This window comes from Cynocephalus volans, chromosome 3, assembly GCF_027409185.1.
Source record: "Cynocephalus volans isolate mCynVol1 chromosome 3, mCynVol1.pri, whole genome shotgun sequence".
Classification (NCBI taxonomy): Eukaryota; Metazoa; Chordata; class Mammalia; order Dermoptera; family Cynocephalidae; genus Cynocephalus; species Cynocephalus volans.
The window spans coordinates 82,355,024-82,378,579 of record NC_084462.1 but is presented as its reverse complement, the minus strand read 5'-3'; the positions used below and the strand labels follow the sequence as shown (position 1 = coordinate 82,378,579).

General features: G+C 33.2%; 1 protein-coding gene across 1 annotated transcript in view; it reads right to left on the bottom strand.

Moving 5' to 3' along the window:
• The window catches only part of ZNF280D (zinc finger protein 280D), a 111,193-nt gene that overhangs the window by 66,333 nt on the left and 21,304 nt on the right, over positions 1 to 23,556 (bottom strand). Inside the window, exons 2-7 of the mRNA XM_063090758.1 lie at positions 16,890 to 16,935; positions 16,711 to 16,772; positions 12,404 to 12,550; positions 9,488 to 9,553; positions 9,248 to 9,387; positions 2,384 to 2,501 (exon numbers count right to left, since the gene is read on the bottom strand). Of these exons, the coding sequence (XP_062946828.1) occupies positions 2,384 to 2,501; positions 9,248 to 9,387; positions 9,488 to 9,553; positions 12,404 to 12,550; positions 16,711 to 16,738 (499 nt within the window). The 5' untranslated portion in view covers positions 16,739 to 16,772; positions 16,890 to 16,935. The remainder of the gene's footprint in view (positions 1 to 2,383; positions 2,502 to 9,247; positions 9,388 to 9,487; positions 9,554 to 12,403; positions 12,551 to 16,710; positions 16,773 to 16,889; positions 16,936 to 23,556) is intronic.

The window sequence follows — 23,556 nt, the reverse complement described above, 5'->3', positions numbered from 1 at the left end:
CCCCAGAGCTTAATGGATTCATTTTAGGGAATACTTTGGGGATGTCTGACAAAAAAAATAAAAAATAAAAAATAAAAACTCTTTTCCATTTTATACTACTGCATAAAATTTTATTTGTATAGGGATTTCATTCCTAAAAATACTTTGCTGTTTGAAAACCATTATCTTAAGGCTAAAGGATCTAAAGGATTTTAGCTTTATTTACAGCATTTGCAAGAGAAATGGGGATATTTAGGCAATAGTAAGGCCAGGCAAAGTCCTTTTTTGAAAATGACACACAACTGTACTTTGTCAAAAGGATTCTAAAACTGCACATCATATTAATAGTCTCAACTGTACACTAAAAGGAGAAGTGGTGAATATATTAGAAATACTCATACTTTGGGCTTGTAGGTCAGACAAGATAACTTCAAATCCACACTCTGTCATTCTCTAGCTATGTATTCTCAGCCTATTTAAATAATTACTCTGAGCCTCGGTTTCCCTTTTTGTAAAATAAGTTATAATACTTTATTTTATTTTATTTTACAGAGCTGATTTAAGGATCAAATAAGAGAATGTATTTAAGCACCCAACAAAATACTTGGAACATAGAAAGCACTCAATAATAAATGACAGCTATTATCACTACAAACAAAATATATCTTAACTCACTTTGGAGGGAAAAAAATATAATTTAGATTCACCTGTCAGATTTTCATTAAGGAAAAACATGCCAGGAAAATAAGAGTATTATACTAGTTGGCTCCTCTGTTTCATCCTTTGAGATAGCATAAAAATAATTTTTTCCCCATCTCCAAAGCACTTGACTACTGATAGATGTAATGCAGGTTCATGGAAAAGATTCTATGTAATCACATTAGCATTCATGTGAGATGTTTAGGACACCTGAAAAACCAATGAATGCTGGCATTCTGAAATTAAGCAACTTATTAAGTAACAGGCTAGATGGTAGAAATAGACTGTTTTAATACAAGAATTTTTTAAGATAAGAAATCTCAAAGTTAAACAAAATCACTCTGTGTTTGTTTTAAATTCTTATCCTTTATTTATCTCTGTTGTGTTTGGCTTGTGCTGCTCCCTGTCCTCAATAGCTCTATCTCTGCCAGTAAAAATCCTATTCTCATTTAAAATCAAGTTCAAATCGAATCTTCTCCAACTCCCCCATAATCTCCCTAAACAGTAGTCTGTTAATCATGCTATTGAACATATAGTACATATATCATGCATAACAACTCTTTGTTGTCAAGTTCTAAAGCTTATAATGCATTTTTTAAATATTTCACTTATCTTATTTGGGCATCAAAAAAGCCTGAGTAAAGCAGAGCAAGAATTAAAATTATATCTGCAAATGGCTGGTTCCATGTACAGAGAATGAAAGAAATATACAAGAGAAATTAAAATCTCCATTTTAGCAATATAAGAAAACAAGTGTAAAGAGGTTAGATGACTTAAAGACTACACAAATTTTAAGAACAGGTTCAAACCCACATTTCCCAAATCATCCTGTACTTACTGCTCAAGCAAAAGTCTTGTTTTGCTCTCTACAGTAGAAAACTTGGAGAGTAGGAATCATTGTTTGTACTTACTCAAGTTTCAAGAATTCAGACTTTTATTATGAATAAAGTCCATGTGCTTTGTAAAATCAGACTTATGACAACTATTTTTCTCCTCATTTCTTAACTGGTTCTTATCTATTTTACTGACTAGATTTTTATTAAGTATGTAAGTGACACTTGGAGAAGTAAATATCAAACCAAATATTACCAAAATAGAAAAACAGCTTAAGCATTGGTATTATTATGAAAAAACTGGGAGAGGGTTTAGTAAATTCTCCATACTGATTTGTTAGTAAACAATCTAAAAATTCTAAAAAATCATGTACATCTCTATTTAGTCATATATCTAACATACATACAAATTGCTAATATACAAAGAGTAATTGCCTTGATTACAGGTAATTTTTCAATTAGATAAAATTATTTCATAGCACACTAATGTATTTTAGGTTTATGAAGAACTATTATAGTACACACTCAAAGAACTTTAAATCTTCAATAGAGAAACTTCATTATTCCTTCAATGAGCATTACTGAATACTTACTACATACAAATAACAATTTATTTATTGTGGCCACTTTGTAGTTTTACTTTATAGTCACATAATCGTACTTAACTATCATATTGAAATCATCTATTGAATAAAAAGACATTAACCTAATTAAGAAATGACTATAACTATATATTTTTTTCATACCAGTGGCCACAAAAATTAATACTTTCTTTTAACGGAGTCGTAGGCTTCAAAACAGAAAGTCAATTCCACATGCATATTCATCAAATTTTTTTTTATAATTTTTGTGAAAAAAAATACAAAACCAACCTGCTATAGTGAGTGTTGGTCCCACTTGGTAATGTGATAATCCTGTATCCTGGGTCAAATCAAACAATAACTCCGAAGTATTATTAGAAACTACTCGTGATGAGTTCGTTATATAACCCTGTTAAAATATTTCAAAGGAAGAATATTATACTTATTCGACACAGTTATAATTATTTTGTTTCATAAACTTGTATAAGGGTAAATTTAATTGTATGCAATGTTTTAAGAATAACCTTTGATGACTCAATTATTAATAAGTTTAAAAAAACATAAAGGTAATTACTACTTTGCCAAAATTATCATCTACTAAAACTGAAAGCAAGCTATTACATAGAAATTGTTTATTCCTGCCTGGCTAGCTAAAATGGGGGGAACAAACTCTAGTCCAACTTTTTCAAAGCAAAAGAAACACAAACCCACTTTATATCAGTAAGACTGATACACTTTAGAGGGCTTCTAAAAATGCAATACCCCCATCAAAGAGCAAATAATAGAACATAGCAAAATCTTTGGGCAAAGGCAAGGAGAAAAACAGAAAACATATTGACATGATTACAAAAATTAAAAGCTTCTATATACCTCTAAAACCCCACATCCAAAATATCAGGGCATACAATCTGGGAATCAATCTGCTGTATTGTGCATCAGCATTAAGGATGAATATATCACAAATTAGAATTTTGGAATCATATTTATTGAAGAAATTTATAAGCTATGGATAGGAAAAAGAACGTATGGGCCTCCCACTCTTCCCATCATCCCACAGAAAGCTGTGTTGGGCCAAGCAATCTCCTCCTCATAAGTCAAATACAAGTATGAAAGTAACCTGGTCAGTAGGGTGAACAAATAAGAACGCCAGGCAGATAGGATTTAGAATAGCAGCTACTTAGAGAAGTAATCAGGCCAGCTGCCCCACTCCTGGAGGCTTTAAGGCTCAAAGTTAGTTTCAGCCCTTCCATCAGGAGAAAGGGTGTTTTCAAGCTAGCAGGAAGATCTCAAGAGAAAAGTTAAAAATATGAGATGAATCAAAACGTGGTCAAGTACAAGGCAGCATAAATTTATATGTAAGCATACATATATATTAGCATAAATAATTACAAAATGTGTGGCCAGTACAACTTAGGGATATATACTCTAATATTAAGTATAATGATACACACACACACACACAATACTCCAATACTATTATCAGTCACTGGGAAGAATAAGCTCTCAGGGTGATTTCTGAATCATTCTGCATGTCATAATATATAACAAGCAAAAGTTTTCAGATCAATGCTTGAAAATCAAAAGGAAAAAGCCACTTTAAGAGAAAAATGGGCAAAGGACATAAACTGAGACAATTCAAAAGCAAAATACAAATGTGGTACATCTACACAATGGAATACTACTCAGCTATAAAAACGAATGAAATACTGCCATTTGCAACAACATGGATGGACCTTGAGAGAATTATATTAAGTGAAACAAGTCAGCCACAGAAAGAGAAATACCACATGTTCTCACTTATTGGTGGGAGCTAAAAATTAATATATAAATTCACACACACACACACACACACACACACACACACACACACACACACAAACCGGGGGGGGGGAAGAAGATATAACAACTACAATTATTTGAAGTTGATACGACAAGCAAACAGAAAGGACATTGTTGGGGGGGGAGGGAGAAGGGAGGGAGGTTTTGGTGATGGGGAGCAATAATCAGCCACAATGTATAATACAAATGACCATTACATACAAAATATCTTTTTCCAACTTACTGGTCAAAGTGCAAATAAAAATGAGGGCAATGTTTAACCATAGAATTGGCATTCTTTTAAAGATGATAATATCTACCACAAAATAACTGGCCACTACTTTTAGAAGTGTCATGGTCATGAAAGAAAAAAAAGAATGAATAACTGTACAAGATACGAGAAAACTAAAACAAAATAACTGCAAAGTGGGATCCTGAATAGGATCCTGGGAAAGAAAAAGGACATCAATGGAAAAACTGGTAAAATTCTAATAAGGTCTATAGTTTAGTTAATGTTAATTATCTGGTTGTGATAAATAAGATATTAATATCAGGGGAAACTGGATGAAGGTATATAGGAATTCTTTGTACTATTTTTTCTGAAAGTCTAATATTAGTTTGAATAAAAAAGTTAAAAATTAAAAAGTAATGATAACATTTACTATTGGCAAAGTAAAGGTTATACTATGATATGATACTTCTACATAAAATATTTTGGCAGTAGCTATCAAAGGCCTTAAAAGGTTCACATCCTTTGAGCCAATTACTCCACTTTCAATAATGTATGGTAAGAAAATGAAAATGTTTAATGGAAAATTATTTACAGTACCAAAAAAATCATAACCTATATGTCCAACAATAAAGGTATGGCTAGATAGACTATCGTGCAACCATTAACATCGTGTTGAGAAATATCCAATGACATGTTCCAAGTAGAATGTTCAGTAAAAAAAGAGAAATATGTATCTGCGTATACAGTATGGTCCTGATTGATGTACTCCTCTCTTTTGAAACTTTCCCCCCAAAATGCATATGATTTCATAATAGAAACACAAGGTTTTTCGTTTGTTTTGTGCTTATAAATTGAAGAATGATTAAGTTTTAAGAATTTTGTTTTATTACTAACTTTTCTATTAACATGTATTTGTTAAGAAGTTATGAAAATGTTATTGAAGTAACGCAAACCACTCCTAGAATTTGAGGCTTAACAGGCAGATACGGGCATTTGAGACTTAACATGTAGTTTTTAAAAAATTACTAATGCCATATGACTTAACTGTGACCAAACACACCCTTACTTCAAGGTAAATATTTTATCCAAATATTTGCACTTACAAAAAATAGAAAATATTCACTTGCATTTTCCAAAATTTAACAGAGGTAAAATAAAGTTAACACCATTAAACACAATTCTGGTTCCACAACTTCAAGAGCAAGCAACATGTTATTCAACAGATAACTGGTTAAAATAATTCTCAACAGGAAATTTTTAATGTCTTATACAACAGTTCAGAAAATATAATAATAAGGGTAGAAAAGGCATTAGACTAGGATTCAGGAGACCTGACATTTATTTAACTATGTAATCTTGGACAAGTCACTTCCAAGCTTCAAGTTACTCACATTTCAAACTGAAATAGCCACAACTGTATGTTTTAAATGTACTTGCTCTTCACAGTACACGTATTATATCAAGTAGTTATTAGTACAACAGTACTAATAAAAACCTAATATTATCCACCATTTTATAAATATGTAAGCTAAGATTAGGTGTGGTTTGAGTAAGGCTCCCAATACAGCCTCACTTATTACTGATAAAGCTAGAATTAGAACTCAGGTCAGACTCATTACAAAGTCTATGCCCTTAAGCTATACTGATGATGATAATATATCCCATCCCTGCCTACCTGAAGAGATGTCGAGATACAAAGATATTCCATGAAAAAAGTGAAAACACACACACACAAAACATGACATAAAATGAAAAACTATTAATTATAATTTATTAAAACCAGTGGCTTCCAAAATTCAGAGAAAAGCCCCTTAAATACAATTCTCAATTCATTCCAGAATATATCTGTCATTCTTAACCTTGACTGCACAATAGAATCACTTGGAGAATTTTTAAAAATGTATCATGTCCAGGCTCCACCCGGACCAATTAACAAAATCTCTTTTTAAAAGAACCCCAGGAATGGGAACCACCAATTGAGGTGCTTTGATTTCAAAACTATATCCACACAAAACAAAATATTCTGAGTCAGAAGAGAGTCTAGTTTCTAACTTTTATAACACTAAAGATACCACCCCTTGCTTTGTTATTTTTATTTCTCCCTGGGTCCAATATTGGAAAGATTTTTTATCTATCAAACTGCATTAAATAATGAAGTTTTCTTTTTCCAGTTTTTTCTCCCCAAATGCCAAACAGCTTATGATAAGCATGAAAAAACCTCTGAGTTAATCTGATTCCAACTAATAGCAATGAATTTTTACATTTTGGATAGCTTTCCATCTTACTTTAGGAACACCTATTACATTTTTTTAAACATTAGAAATAGCCTGTGTAACTTCAGAGGATCCAAAACATACTCAGTCATTTCCCTTATTGTCTTCATTGTCTAAAGAACAAACATTTTAAGGAAAATTTACTATTTCTCTAAGGCAGTGGTACCCTAATTCTGGCTTTAGGACCCCTTTACACATTTAAAATTTACAGAGCCCAAAAAGAGTTCTTGTTTATGTTGGTTATACCTATTGATATTTACCGTATTAGAAATTAATCAGAGAAAAATTTTAAATATTTATTTATTCATTTTTAAATAACAATAATAAACCCATTACAGATTAACATAACATTTTTATGAAAAATGACTTTCAAACACACACATAAATTCGTGAAGAGTGGCACACTGTTATACATTTTTGCAAATCTCTAAAATGTCTAGCTGAATCAAAAACTGCTACAGTCCCTTATCTGTTTCTACTTTCAATCTGCTAGGACAAAAGTTTTGGTAGAAGAACATAAAGAAAAACTGGCTTCAGAGCAATATATAATTGAAAAAGGGAATATTTTAATTACTACTTTGATACTATACCAAAATTCAACAGTTGGTACTTTCTTAAAGGTTGGTTGCAATATGAAATCTGAAACCATATCCCTGAGCTTTTTGTACTCTGCTTCATTAAAATCAATGGTCCCTCTTACACTTTATATGGATCTTTTATCCATGTATAATTTTGTAATGTATACATTGATTATTTGGAAAATACTGGTTTCATTGAATTATGCAGACCTTCCAAATGTTGACATAGTTCATTATGCAATATAAAAAAAAATCATATTTATTAATACCACCATCTATCAGAAAAACCCTGAAGTATTGGGAAGCTGTCAAGATCATGGTGGCATATACTTGTTTTCCAAAATTCTAATTTTTACTTGAAAGCTCCAATTTTATCATTGGCAAGAAATACTACTATCAGTTGTTTTCCTTGACAGCTGCACTTTGATCAGTTTTGAGGAAATGTTTGCCAAATACCCAAGACTGAATAACTATGTGTGGCAGACAGACTCTAAAGTGGCCTCTACAATCCCTACTTCCTGGTATTTATGTCCTGTGTGATTCCCTCCCCTCGAATATGGGTAGGACCTCTGAATTGTTTCTAACCAAAAGGATACAGCAAAGATGACAGAATATATGTGATTTTGTGTAGATGATTATGTTTCCTAAACTATAATGACACATCTTGCTAAAGACTCTCCCTCACTTGCTAACTTTGAGGAAGTAAGCAGCCATGCACGGGAGACCCACCTTGCAACAAGCCAACCAAAAGCCAACGAGATACTGAGACTCTCAGTCTGACAACCCTTAAGGAACTGAATGCTGCCAACAACCACATGAACTTGGAAACAGATACTTTCTCAGTAGAACTTCAGATGAGACTAACTTCAGGGACCACATCTTAGATGCAGCTTTATAAGACCCTAAAGCAGGGCATCAGCTAAGCCATAACTTCACTTCTGACCCACAGAAACTGTGAGACTGTGAGATAAGTGTGGGTTGTTTGAAGCCATGTAAGTCTGCAGTAATATTGATACACAGAAATTAACTAATATACCATGGTTTATCAGTCATTCTTTCAAATAAAAATGGTCTTCTATATATTTTTTTTAAAGCAGGTAATTTACTTCACGATTCAATCACACAAGTACTTTCCCTCAAGACAACCATCACACATCAGACACAGAAGCACTTTATGCATAGTACCCATTTCATCACATAGAATATTTAAAAAGATGTATATTCAAGGATAGAGTTAAAAAAAAAATTAGTACTTCATCAAGTAAACAGTATAACTGGAAGATTTTTTACTGTGAGTGTATGGTGGGTGACTAACACAAAAATCACTAGTACAGTTTGGTGCCACTTCCTTGATTCACACGAAGGCACCAGCAGCTTACCTACCATTGCTTTTGCATCAGTCCAAGTATCTACACAGTGGAAAAGGCAAATAATGTCTTTGATTATGATGCCTCCCAAACCCCTGAAAAGTCTTAGGAAACACCAGCGGACTGGAAACCATACTCTGTTAACTAAGGCAATTAGTTTCATTTTTTTACAAGCATACATTTATCCACAACATATAGGTATGCACGCATGTATATACATATAAACTATGGATTAACCTGGATTGAAATCCCAGATTTATCATCTTGCCAGCTATATGATCTTGCGTGAACCATATAACTAACCTCTGTGAACTTCACTTTCCTTAACTATATAATGGGGATGATAACAGTGCCTACTTTATAGCAATGTTTAAGAATTAAATGAGATTTATGTACAGCACTTAGCACAAAGTCTTATACATACTAACAGCTCAATAAATGCTAACTGTTACCATTATCTATTACTTTTTGTTAAGGTTTTTTGAACTAGGAAGGCATGTATTCAGAACAAAAAGCTACAATGGCCTCTCAATAATTTTCCCAATTAAGAACACCTGGCCTACTTTGCAATCTTACATATTTTGCCATTATACAATATTCATTACTGACTATACTTTTTTCATGTTTTGATAGCATAGTTTTCAATTCTGCACCTATTTAATTTAAGCATATTACCTTACTTATTAACGGATTGGTTAGTTAGTTCCTGCATTTATTACTTTTGAGTGCTGGCTGAGCTATAATAAAGATAGTGAAATTTTCTGATGCCAATTATGCTTCTACTGGATGACTATACCATTGACAGAATTTTAACTGGGAATGGTTGATATTGGTAAATAATATCCAATGTATCCCTGAGCTGACTGTGTAGTTTCAGAAACACTTACAGGTTTAGAAAAAGGCTGAACAATAACAGAACTATCTGAAGATCTAGATTCAGGATGAAAATTTACTGGTGAGGCAGCAACTGGATTTGATGTTGGGTTCGTGTAGTGCTGACTTGTAGGCTTGAATGCAGCAGTAATACCTGTGTTATAAAATTACACAATATATTGAATATATTTCTATATAATCAATTTTATCAAAATTTTTCACTTTAAAATTAAAATAGCATAATAGTACTGTACCTCGACTGAGGGCGCCATTCTTTATTCCCCTTGAATACGAGCTGGGATTAACTCTGTTCAAAATATCTATAAAAAATTATATTTATTTTAAAATTCATTGTTCGAATGAAATATACACTAAGAGAATAGAAATCATGAGTTGAAAACAATCAGATTCCTGGAAGGAGTACATAAGCTATCACTGATTTCAGAATACAGTTAATTTTAAACACATACATCTTTATCTACTAAAGAAACAAAAGAAACAAGATTGCCAGGCTTAAGAATTTTTTTTTCTTGAATTTTCTTTTTTTCTAATTTAATTTTTGTATTTTAACATTTACTTGTACATACTTATGAGGCACAGTGTGTTGTTTCAATACATGCATATACTGCACAATGATTCACTTAGGGTAGGTAGCATAGTTTTGTACCCATTAGCCCACCACTTCTCCTCCCAACTCCACTACCCACCAGCCCTCTCTACCTGGCCTCTGGCAACCATTAATCTACTGTCTACTTCTATTAGAACCACTTTTTTTTTTTTTTAAGATTCCATATATGAATGAGATCATGTAATATTTGTCTTTCTATGAAAGGTAATTATATATTTTTTCTGGCAGCTGGCCAATCATCAAACCCTGGATGTTGGTGTCATCAACACCATGTTCTAAACAACTGAGCTAACCAGCCAGCCTACCCAGTTTAATTATTTTATAGAATAAGAACAATGTTTCTCATTGCAACTCAAAATCGAAGCCAAAGAAGTAAAAGAATGATAAATCTGACTATACATAGTCAATATATTCTGCATGGCAAAGAAATAGTCCACACAGTAAAAATTCTTCAAATCTATATTTATAAAAACCTACAGCTGAATTATACATCTTTCTTTGAATGATTACAGGGTTGTACATACACTTGAGTTCCTATGACTCAAAACCAAACATTTGCTCAACCTCCATATTCTATTCACACCTCTGAAAGCCTTGAAGTTTCATTACAGAGAATCACTGGATTATCTATCATTACTTTTGAGTTCTGAAAGGGAAACTATCAGAGATTGCAGACTAAATTGAACCTACAGTTTACCACAGTATCTTATAAGTTAAGGGGTTTCAAATCTACCACCGCACCAGAAATCAATCCGAGCCTAACATGACTTTGAGGAACAGTTTTAAATTCCTCACTCTTGCACCTATGTGAACTCTGTAACTTCTAGCTTATTCAGGAATCAAACTAAAATTTGGAAGAGTGAGGATTTGCCTAAAAATTCTGCTAAGTAAAAGGAAAAAGCAAAGAAAAAAACCCCCACCAACCCTCACAAAATTTTCCCTTTTTTTCCTCTCAGTAGAAAAGAACCAGACCCTATTAACTAATTTTATAAAGTAAAGGTTCACACAAAAGTACAGTTGTTTCCTGATAATGTCAATGCAGTATGCTCTCTATATAATTAAGCATTACAAGAGTCTTACTGAAGAAACTCTGCTCTAACAACTTGACACTATTTTCACTCAGAAATTCAAGATTCAACACTTATTCAAACCATCAAAGAACTATTGCTAAAGTACTGTTTAGTGGTTGTAACTGACAAAACAGTTTCTACCTTCCTTTCTGATAGTTCTATACAAACAATTAACTCATATTCCGTATGTTAAAATATTTTATGGCTTACCTTAAAACAACACTAAAATCACTTAAATTCTTCATTATAACTTCAGAAAAGAAATTCTACTGGGATCAATTCTCTTCTTGATAGAATTATTTTAAAACTAAGATACATTGTTCTACTTGAATACTGTTAAAAGTTATCTACAATCAGTATATATTCAACTTGAATCTTAACTGTCATGTTTTCAATAAGAGATTTTTGAATAACAATTTTCCAATATAATAATATTCCAGTATAAAATAATCAGTGACTAGGAAACAATAATTAAGAGAATATAATATTTATTATGTTCCATTATCACCATAAAGCATGCCAAATTCATTTTATAATCCAAATGGCACTCTACTTAGCACTCCATGAGAGATTACCAATCTGCCATAGGACATGGTATTGAAAATTCAATTGTTTAAATTATTCTCCCTCTTTAAAAACTCAATAAAAGCGTCATTCCAAATACAGAGGCAACAGAAGCAAGAACAAGTCTTTCCAAAAATTTTAAAGTAGTCTCCTAATCACACTTTTAAGCATTGCCATGGTAAGTAAGAAAACACTAGTATACTGGCTGGGTAAATTACATTCTTTGGTGAATTCAGCTGGCTTCAAACAAACAAAAATGTAAATGAAATGGGAAAGGATCTATTTTCTCTTTCTCCCTGAAATTGGTACATTATTTCTTTGCACTTTATTATACATTTTTTAGTGGGCATTTTAACAAGCGTCATGGGTATCTTTGCTTTAACATCATAATAATATCAAGTCCAATTACTCTAACTGAAAGCCAATAATCCACAAAGGAACTGAGGTGTTTTACTAGAAAGACATAAGGATTTAAGTGTACTAATTTAAAGAGACCACCACAAACTTATTTAGTATATTCTAAAATTTTAAGCAAAGCATTCCAAATCCTTTCTTTTTTCTACTTCGGGGTTTAAGTGATAAAAAAGAAAAATGAACAAACAGATAAATAGGTTATTTGGCTCCACTAAAAATTATAATTTCCAATCACAGAAGATGCTCCAATGCCACCAGCTAAACTTAGCCCATTTCTCTTTTCTCACATCTGATATTTAACCTCTTACCTCTATCCTCAAGTCCCCAATCACATCCCCATCCTGATTCTCAAGTTCTTACTGGCCTCGCACCCAATCTCTCATCCCTAACTTCTTAAGTAGAACAAGGACCCCAAGTACCTATAAAACAGCTCACAAGTTCACATTAGAAACAATACCTTACAAAGCTTGGCTTCACTAAAAGTAAATGCTTACTTGATATTGCTGGTTTTGAACTTGATATTTCTCCAACAAAGATTGGCTCATCATCATCATCATCCTCAACCTCCTTTACTTTTTTCTGCCATGGTTCCAGCTCTTCTTCTTCACATTCCATAAAGAGTTCTGCCATTTTTGAATTATCTAATTTTCAAAAGGAGAGAAGCAAACCTTATTTTCAAGAAAGAGATAAAAACATTTTTGTAATACATTTTATACTATGATATTTAAGATATCATACTCCTATTACTTTAATACTCCTAATATCAATTTCTGAATTGATATTTGTAGTCAGTACATGGTAGCAACAATGAGAAACTCAGAGCTCACTCTCTAAGATATAAACGTAAAATTTACATAGATAATGGATGACATTAGTCATTTAAGTGGACAGAAAATTTAGGAACAGTCAAATCCAGTCAAAGTGAGTTTCAGTCATATACCTGGAATATGATTATGATTATGATTATGTTTAAAAGGATTATACCTAACAATTACTTTTTTAAAAAAAGTATCAACAAAAGGGATATAAACTAAGAATAAGAGGAAACAGATGGGAGACAAATTAGAAAACAGAACCAGATACAGGAATGCCAGGCACAGAGCAAAGCATGGAGGAGATACTAGACTACAATACAGGAAATAAGTGAGGCATACTCTATCCAGGGCAAATTAGACATTTCTTACCTGAAGAAACTGATCAAAGTAGTACATATAGTAAATACCACCATCTTATAAGTTCTGACAAAATACAAAGAGCTTCTAGGAAGCATTTTAATGCCTCACTTTAAATATGAACAGACAACTAATAAGCACCAGAAATTTTAGGAAAACCTCCTATCTAAAACCAAAAAACAATAAAACTAAAAGGATTCTTAAAAAAAGAGATAATGCAGAAAACAAACAAAAAATAGAGAAAATAAATCAGTGTAGAGATATAAGACAAGAAAAAATGTTATAAAAAGTAGTACTCAGAAAACAAAAAATAGGATTAAAAATATATGATAGCCAAAGTTTTTATATTCAGTAAAAAATCAAAAGCTAAGTTGAGTAAATGTCCCCAGAAGTGGAACTAAAAAAGAAAAATATGCAAACTAAATAGAAAAGACTGTTAGAAAATCAGTTTCAAAGGTACAACATTAATCCAACAAAATTTTCAGAAAGAAAATAGAAAAAAAGGTGGGGGTAGGTTATCAAAGAAATGATGCAAGAAAATTTCCTAGATGGAAAGACACAGAACTCTGGGTTGAATGGTCCTACTAGCACCAGCATAGTGATCCAAAAGAATGTTACACCAAGACATACCATCATGAAACTTCAGAACAATAGAGAGAAAAAACATACCCAAAGATATGCAGGGCGCAGGGCAGGGGCAGGAACAGATCATATACAAAAGACTGAGAATAATAACAGAAGCGAGAAGATGGTAAAATAATACTTTAAAAATTCTTACTAAAATTAATTTCCAACCTAGAATTCTATACCCATTCAAACTTTTCATCAAGCATGAGGACATAATAATGGCCAGCAAGATCACACAACAGTTACCTCCCACATACCATTTCTCAGGAAATCCACCAAAACATGAGACACTCAAAAAACAGGAAGACAAAGGAAACAGAAAACATGGCTTTCAACAAAATACAAAGTCCCAAGACAACAGAAGTTCAGTAGGCCTAGAGAACAACCAGTTGAGACAGGATCAGGAGAATAAGTACTTCAGGAGGAATGTCTCTGGGAAACCAAAGAAGAGATGATTAAAAAGTAAACTTTAGATTACCTGACAGTTTTTACTATATAGAAAATTAAATTGAGAGGCTACTGAAGGGTGTGGGAATACTTGGCTATAGATTTTAATAAAACTTAGCAAATGAAAAAATAAAAATTGATTAATTGCAGGATAAACCAAAGTAAGAAAAAAAAAAAGAGTAAGGAGAACAGGTATCTTCTTAATATGCTATTACATATATATGTGCTCATTAGTGAACAATATGAGCAAACTGCTATGCTCATTAGTGAATATTTATATTGGTCATCATAATGAAAATATCAAATATCGCTTTACCCAAAAATTGAGACAATAACTACACTGGGAGATACTTGGAGGGAAGGGGTAGCCGTAAGAAAGCCAAAATCTTCATCTCCCATGATAGAATATTATTAGGAAATGGTTAAAACTAATGAAGTGACAAACAGCACATAAGCACTCTTCAAGAAATTTTGGTAAAGACATTTAAAGCCTTTTCAGATTATTTGACTTTTTAAATTATGCGTTAATTGCTTTTAAGCTGTAATGGAGGAGGAAGAGCAGAAGGAAGAAGGGAGATAGGGAAGGAAGAAAAAATAGTATTGAGAACCTAAACTAAAGTAATAGCCACGGAGACGGATACCAGAGGTCCTTAACTAGATATATGGAGTAAGATGGGGATGACTACAAAAGAAATAAAAACCTCCAAGATCCAGCTTAGACAATAATCTTTAATTTATCACTTAAATGCAGTTATTTCTAAAGACAATTTTTATTATTAAAGTAATGCCATTTCTACTTTTGACTCAAAATTAACACAATGTTTTACCATTACCTTAAAAGACACTAATCGAAACAATGCTTTGGGGATGGCATACAAAGGAAATACCTTAACAATTAGGTGCCATTCTTTTATAAAATTATTAAACATTTCCCTCCTCACAAGTCATTTCCAGGTCTAATGTTATTTAAATGTTTAGCAGTCCACCTAGTTTAAAAAAAAAAATCTTCCCATTTTCCCAAATGTCATCAACATCATAAACTTACCCCTTTCTTTTCTAAATTGTACCATTACTAATTACAGAGTTATTCAAGTCAAAGAATTTAAAATACTAATTTTCATTGGCAAGTCACAGCTTAGCATTTGCATATTTTCAAAATTTGAAACACCACCCTCATTTTGTACCTCAGAGCTATTAGGTATACCATTTCTTCTGCCTAGAATGTCCTTTCTCTACATCATTCTATTCCAGAGTAAAACGAGCACGGACTTGACATCAAATTGAAGAATTCAAAATTTCACTGAACCATTTCTAATCATGTGATTCTGGAGAAATTGAACCTATTTTCCTCATCTGTAAGTATGGTACCTCCTTAATATAAGTATTATATAGATTCAAAAAATGCCATATAAAGTATCTAACTTCAAACAGATACTCAACAGAATATTAATTCCCTGCCTCTCCTAACTCGTTTTAATAACTTCAATAAACTGTTAGATTTTACTTTCCTTCAAATTCTGAACTACACTGACAAGTCTATACCATGCAATTCAAGATTTAACATATATGATCTCAAAGTGCTCACTATTTCAGGTGTCTTAATTTTGAATGTCCAAGGTTAACGGGAGTTACTGGGAGTATATTTCCCCCTATACATTAGATGGGCAGTAGGCACACAGTATAAAATAATCTATGGACTAGGCAAGACCCATTGTATACCGATAATAAAAGTATTATTTATAACCAGTTGGTATTTGTTATGTGCTGAACTGTGTTTCCCCAAAATTCATGTGCTGAAGTACTAACCCTCACTACCTCAGAATGTGACCATATTTGGAGATAGAGTCTTTAGATGTAACTAAGTTAAAATGAGGTTACAAGGGTGGGCCCTAAACCAATATAACTGGTGTCCTTAATAGAAGAAAAGGTTACAACACAGATATATGTAGAGGGAAGACCATGTTGAAGACATAAAAAGATGGCCATCTACAAGCCAAGGAGAAAGGCCTGGTGCCCTTCTCTCATGGCCCCCAGAAGAAACCAATCCTACCAACACTTTAATCTTGGACTTCTAGCCTCAAGAACTGTGAGAAAATAAATTTCCATCGTATAAACCACTCAGTCTGTGGCACTTTTATGGCTGCCCTAGCAAACTAATACGGTATACAAAGATCTTTCTCCTTCTTTTTAACAGACCACTGCCATTGTTAATATATCCAGGATATACTGTTCAGGAAAAAAATTCAAAAGACACATAACAGCTTTATAATCTTTTTTACAAATAATTTATTTTTTGCCTATGCATAGAAGAAACATATGTAATTATGTATACCAAACTGATAATAGTACTTTTCTCTGGTAACAGGAAGAAAACACTTCATTTCTATTTTACTCACTTTTTAATTTACATTATTTGTTTGTATGTGAGCATTTGTTACTCTAACAATTTTAAGTGTTATTTTTAAGAAAATGTCTTCCACCATTCATCTTTTCTCCTGAAGCAAAATTATACAAAAGCCACACACACTAGTATAAGTCCTGGCAGCAACACTTACTTTTTGGTTGGAAAGGGTTGTCGCCCATCAAGTTGCAGAGTTGACTTTCTGTAAATTGTCACCTAAGTACTGACACATGACATCAGTCAATTTTATGAGTCACTTTAAGTAACACCAAATATTGAAACATGAAACGGGATTCAGAAATTCTTGGATCTAATTTTGATCTCTAAACTCACCATGTGACTCCAGACAGGATAGCAAGTTACGTCTCAGTTTTCCTTTCTATAAAATAAAGATACCTACTATTAGGGTGGATTTCATTAAATTAAATGTATACATATTTAATCTTTTTTCCATAAAAGCTCAACTGTTAAGATTAATATGTTTGATATCACATGTAACTCACTCTACATAACTGGTTCATTCCTGAATAAACCCAAACTTAATAAATAAAATGGTGACTGTATTAAGCATTTACTACTTGAAGAAATCTGATGAATTAATAAATTACAAATAATTTTTTAAGTATCCTTTCATAAAAATGAATAATCACCTCATAATGTATGTTTTAGTAAATCTGACTTTTCAAATGCTAAGTGACATTAATCTTCAACTGTTACCTATTTCTTCACATTTTGGAAATAAATGTAATTATTTCTGTAAGAAAACAATTTAAATAATTTCAGTTTATCTTTTTCTGTTTTTTTTTTAATCAACTAATTGAAAAGGAACAGAAAACTAGTTGGATACACTTCTTCACAGATTAATTCATTCAAAAAATACCTACTCATAGCCTTCTGTATGCCAGGTAATGTGCTAAATTCTAAGGGAAAACCAAGATGAATAAATCACAGTCCTTGTCTTTGGAAGTATATAATCTAATATGGCTATGATTCATTGGGCTTTAAGAAATGCTGTAAGAATAAACATTTTTAAAAAACACTTTTGAATGGCTTAATTCAAATCAAGAATTTATTTTTTGAATTCTCATGAACATGCAACAGCATAAATTTTACAAAACAACCAAGCTTTTTAAAAACTGTTTTAGTTATAAAGCAAAAATTCAAAAATTAGACTTTGGAAACCTAAAATATTGAAATACACAGCTAATCTTCACATTCCTCTTTTTCCTCAAGCTGACAAAAGCAAGATTTCCTACTTTTCCATTTCCAAATTACTTGGACTGAATTAGTCCAAAGGAAAAATATTATTACTTTAACTTTAGAAGTTATTGCTGTAAATGTCTGAATTACTATCACAAGAGACTCTAGCACATCTTGTGTTAAACTAAATTCCCCTACTTCTGAGGTCTATTAAATCCTTTTAACTCAATTATCTGAATAGTTGTAGCTTGTCCCTAAACTAGAATCAGTGTAAAACTTATGTCATTTTTTTTTTTTTTTTTTTTTTTAAAGATGACCGGTAAGGGGATCTTAACCCTTGACTTGGTGTTGTCAGCACCACGCTCAGCCAGTGAGCGAACCAGCCATCCGTATATGGGATCCGAACCCGGGGCCTTGGTGTTATCAGCACCGCACTCTCCCGAGTGAGCCACGGGCCGGCCCTAAAACTTATGTCAAGTAGATAAATACATGATAATTCTTCCTCAGCACTAAGGGCCTACCAGTACCAAGAATACAGAATATTTTCAAGAGTCACAATTACACAGTCTATGAGATTTACATATAATATCTTTAGTAATTGATCATATAAATATCTATTGACAAATGCTTCAGAATTTTGGTGATAAGGCATGAAATTCTATGAAAGATTAAATCAGCTGCCAGAGAAGTAGAATATATAGCAAAGATATGCAGTGGGGATCTCAAAGCTCCAAAAGGTCTCTGGCTTCTGCAGCTCAGAGCTGACTCTAAAATAGCCAGAAAAATCGAGAACTCTCTACTTCAGTGTGGAGCTAGGGGCTAACGTCAGCATCCTGTTCACAGTGCCAATTGTCGCACTCTTAATCCTGTTCATAACACCAATTGTCTAGCTACATGACCACACTAGTTGTCAGGCTCTTTTACCTGCCGGTAGTCCTGCTGACTGGGCTGATTGTTGAGCTAGGGCTGGGTCTGGAGCTCACAGACCCCTGAAGCCCATTCACAGACTGGGTCACAAACCCTTCACACACCAGGCTGGGTCCCCAGACCCCTCACACACCAGGCTGGGTCACCAGACCCCTACATGCAGGTCTATGAGCTAGGTAACCAGCCAAAAGGTCCTTGGAAGCCTAGGTTGGAAAGCATGGCTGCACCAGGCAGACACCCAAGGCAGATGCCCACCCGCCTGCTTCACTGAAACTACTCTCTACTCTCTTTCTACTCTCTACTTTCTCCCTCTCTGTCTCCTTTCTCTCTCTCTGTCTCTCTCTACTTCTCCCCTTGAAGAACACATGTTCAGCAACAAAACTAAAAAGATACATTGGTGCACATGCACACTAACTCCACACACACACAATTTGCTTACAAAGGATGCTGAACCACACCCAACCATACCCAAGGCAAGGGCCCTGACCAAACTATTCTATTTTCCGAACATTCAGCTACTGACTCAGGTTCAGATTTCATGACAATGTTTAACATACTGTTTCTAATGGGGGAAAAAATGAATTTCAAGTAACTGACTTATCAAAGACCCTTTAGAATATAATCCATTCATTTTTGGAGACTTCCTACATAAAGAATTATAATTCCTATTTCCCTAATTTTTTGTTTCAGCTTTTATATGTCTAAAATTAAACTAAATTTTGAAGGATTTTTTCCACAAAAAAAGTTTAGAAATCAATGGAAATATGGATCAAGTTTTTTTTAATTGTTTGAAAAATTCACTTATATCCATTGATAAATGTCACCTGATACAATGTTGCTGTGTTAAATAACATCAGTAATGGATTTGATCTAGTACACAGCATACACTATGGACATAGGCATGCTATATACTAAATACAGTCCTCTTTACTCTCTGATAAGGGAAAGATTAAGCAATTCCATAAACCACAACTGTAATGTCTGCACATAAAAGACAACACTAAGCTAGAAACCAGGACAACCAAGTCATAGTCCCAGCACTGCCACAACTTTCAGCCAAATCACCTAGGTCTCGGGCCCTTTGTTCAACTGAATAATCCTAGTTTAATTCAGCCCTAAAAATCTATGGCTGTATACTTTAAACATTTTTTATCCATGAAAAGTAAGACATGGTAAAGAATTAATGCCAGGTTCAAAATCCAGCTCAACCACTTATTAACTGTATGACCTCGGACAAATTAGGTAACCTCTGGTATCTTGTTTCATTGATACACACACACACACACACACACACACACACACACACACACACAGTACTTATTTCATAGGACTATAACAAAGATTAGTAAGATAATAAATATAAAACACATAGCTCAGTGCCTGGCACACAGAAACCACTCAATAAATCTTTAAATCAATAAATCCATGTTTAACTCTGGGCTAAATCCCATTTTAAATAACACTAAGAACTGTACCCAATTCTATTATCATAATAGAATTTACATCCTATCAGCTGAGCATTTAGAAATCATTTTGTTATATAAGATCTTCATTATAGTAGAATTTCGTCTGACGAAATTTCAGTTTTATAAATAAAATACACCTTCTGCAATGAGGCTGTCAAGTCTATCCTGCCATATTTTCATCTTTTTTTAAAAAAGTATTTTTAAACTAGTTAAAATATACATACACTAAAAGTTTTAAACCCTCATATAAATATAACACACATACCTACAAATTATCAACACTGTTGAATTATGTACCACTCATCTAAAAGAAAAAAACAAGTATCTCTTTCAAAAGTACTAACTTATAAAAATTAACATTTGAATAAAGTACCTTATAACATTTCCTTTAAGAAAAACACTATTTCATTCTGAATGCATCCCAGTATTTCAATTTCTATAAAAAATCAAAAAACCCTTTTTTTAAAAAAATGAGTAGCTGGTAAACAGAATACAAAAGTGAATATGAGTAATATGGTGAATGGTTAAGTTCCCATAAATTCAAGGTATTCAATGAAATAATCTAAGAAACCACATTGTGGGCCGAGCCCGTGGCGCACTTGGTAGAGTGCTGCGCTGGGAGCGCGGCGACGCTCCCGCCGCGGGTTCGGATCCTATATAGGACTGACCGGTGCACTCACTGGCTGAGTGCCGGTCACGAAAAAACGACAAAAAAAAAAAAAAAAAAAAAAAAAAAAGAAACCACATTGTAAGGTTAATCTTTGTGTTTTTCCCCATCATAAAAACAATGTTTTAATTGGGGGTTGCATCCCTTACCAAGAAGATGGCAACACCAAAACCAGATATGATCAACTTAACATAAAAGGGAAAATAAAAACAAGAAAATAACAGAATTGTTTCAAACAATGAAAATTTACACCCAAAATAAGTATTTCACATAAAGCTCAGCTAACTCATAAATCATGCTTAAGATTAACATTCTAGCTATAAAAAACATTTAACATTTAACAATTTTGTTCATACTCGTATACTTTTAGTAGAGGCGGATGGCTGGTTAGCTCAGTTGGTTAGAGCACAGCCTTATAACACCAAGGTTATGGGTTCAGATCCCCATACTGGCTGGATATGGGTTCAGATCCCCATACTGGCCAGCTGCCAAAAAAGAAACAAAAACAAAAACAAGAGTTTTTCAGTGGAATGATTTGAATGACACAGGGTCACTGGTTCAGTAAAGTTTGATCTACCAACGTTTTTTACTCTCACAAATTTCCCAAGAAATCAGGCTAACAGAAGTAGTTATCTATTAAAGAAATATGATAAATACATAAGTATCTTATAAAACTGGACATGGTTGCCATAATAATAAAAACCAAAAGTGCACAGTACAGGAGAGGTTCTTGATAAGGTGTTAGGGGATCATAGAAATTAAAAATTTGAAAAACTTCCCAAGAAAGATATTAATGTATTAAAATTTTACTTACAAACATTAAGCAGATAAAACTTCAAATCAAAACTTTCTCCTGTTGTACCTCAACTAATTTTTTTAAATGTTTTAGTATTAGAAAACTACATATCTTTTTCAGAATCAGTCCAGCTGTTACTGTTAAAAACCAGTCTTATCCCTCAAAAGGGCACATTCCAACCACACAAACTTCACTATTAGAAACATCTGATCACCAGCAGCTAAAAAACTGCAGACAAAATACTGGAAGATTGTAAAATCTTAACAGGCTTTAGAAGATAAACCTTACCCAATTTCTGAAAGATCTTAATTTTTATTTTAAGAAAAATACTGCCTCCTGATAATGGGCACTCCAAGAAAAGGAGAAAGGATCTAAAAAAGGCAGAAAATAGACACACATAGTTTTTATTTTTTAAACAAACCAAAAATATTAAATGCTATTTTTAAAAAAATAATAATACATTTGGGAATCTTAAGAGTGAAAACCAAGAAGTGGAAAGGTTGGGATTCAGTCTTGAAAGAAGTGGCCTCCAAAGGACATCAGGATGATAGTAGGGAATATTCAGGTCCTGAAGAGGCTGCTTTAGCTATTAAGAATAAGGCTATGCCCATTTACAATAGCCACCAAAAAAATAAAATACTTAGGAATTGAGTTAACCAAGGAGGTGAAAAATCTCTATAATGAGAACTACAAACCACTGCTGAGAGAAATTAGAGAGGATACAAGAAGTTGGAAAGATATCCCATGCTCTTGGATTGGAAGAATCAACATAGTGAAAATGTCCATACTACCCAAAGTGATATACAAATTCAATGCAATCCCCATCAAAATTCCAAAGACATTTTTCTCAGAAATGGAAAGAACTATTCAGACATTTATATGGAACAATAAAAGACCATGCATAGCCAAAGCAATGCTGAGCAAAAAAAATAAAGCTGGAGGCATAACACTACCTGACTTTAAGCTATACTACAAAGCTATAATAACCAAAACAGTATGGTACTGGCATAAAAACAGACACACTGACCAATGGAATAGAATAGAGAATTCAGAAATCAACCCACACACTTACTGCCATCTGATCTTTGACAAAGGCACCAAGCCTATTCACTGGGGAAGGGACTGCCTCTTCAGCAAATGGTGCTGGGATAACTGGATATCCATATGCAGGAGAATGAAACTAGATCCATACCTCTAACCGTATACTAAAATCAACTCAAAATGGATTAAGGATTTAAATATACACCCTGAAACAATAAAACTTCTTAAAGAAAACATAGGAGAAACACTTCAGGAAATAGGACTGGACACAGACTTCATGAATATGACCCCAAAAGCATGGGCAACCAAAGGAAAAATAAACAAATGGGATTATATGAAACTAAAAAGCTTCTGCACAGCAAAAGAAACAATTAACAGAGTTAAAAGACACCAACAGAGTGGGAGAAAATATTTGCAAAATATACATCTGACAAAGGATTAATATCCAGAATATATAAGGAACTCAAACAACTTTACAGGAAAGAAACAAGCAACCCAATTAAAAAATGGGCAAAAGAGCTAAGTAGGCATTTCTCTAAGGAAGATATACAAATGGCCAACAGACATATGAAAAAATGCTCAACATCACTCAGCATCTGGGACATGCAAATCAAAACCACACTGAGATACCATCTAACCCCAGTTAGGATGGCTAAAATCCAAGACTCTGAACGATAAATGCTGGCGAGGTTGCGGAGAAAAAGGAACTCTCATACATTGTTGGTGGGACTGCAAAATGGTGCAGGCTCTATGGAAAATGGTATGGAGGTTCCTCAAACAATTGCAGATAGATCTACCATATGACCCAGCTATCCCACTGTTGGGAATATACCCAGAGGAATGGAAATCATCAAGTCGAAGGTATACCTGTTCCCCAATGTTCATCACAGCACTCTTTACAAT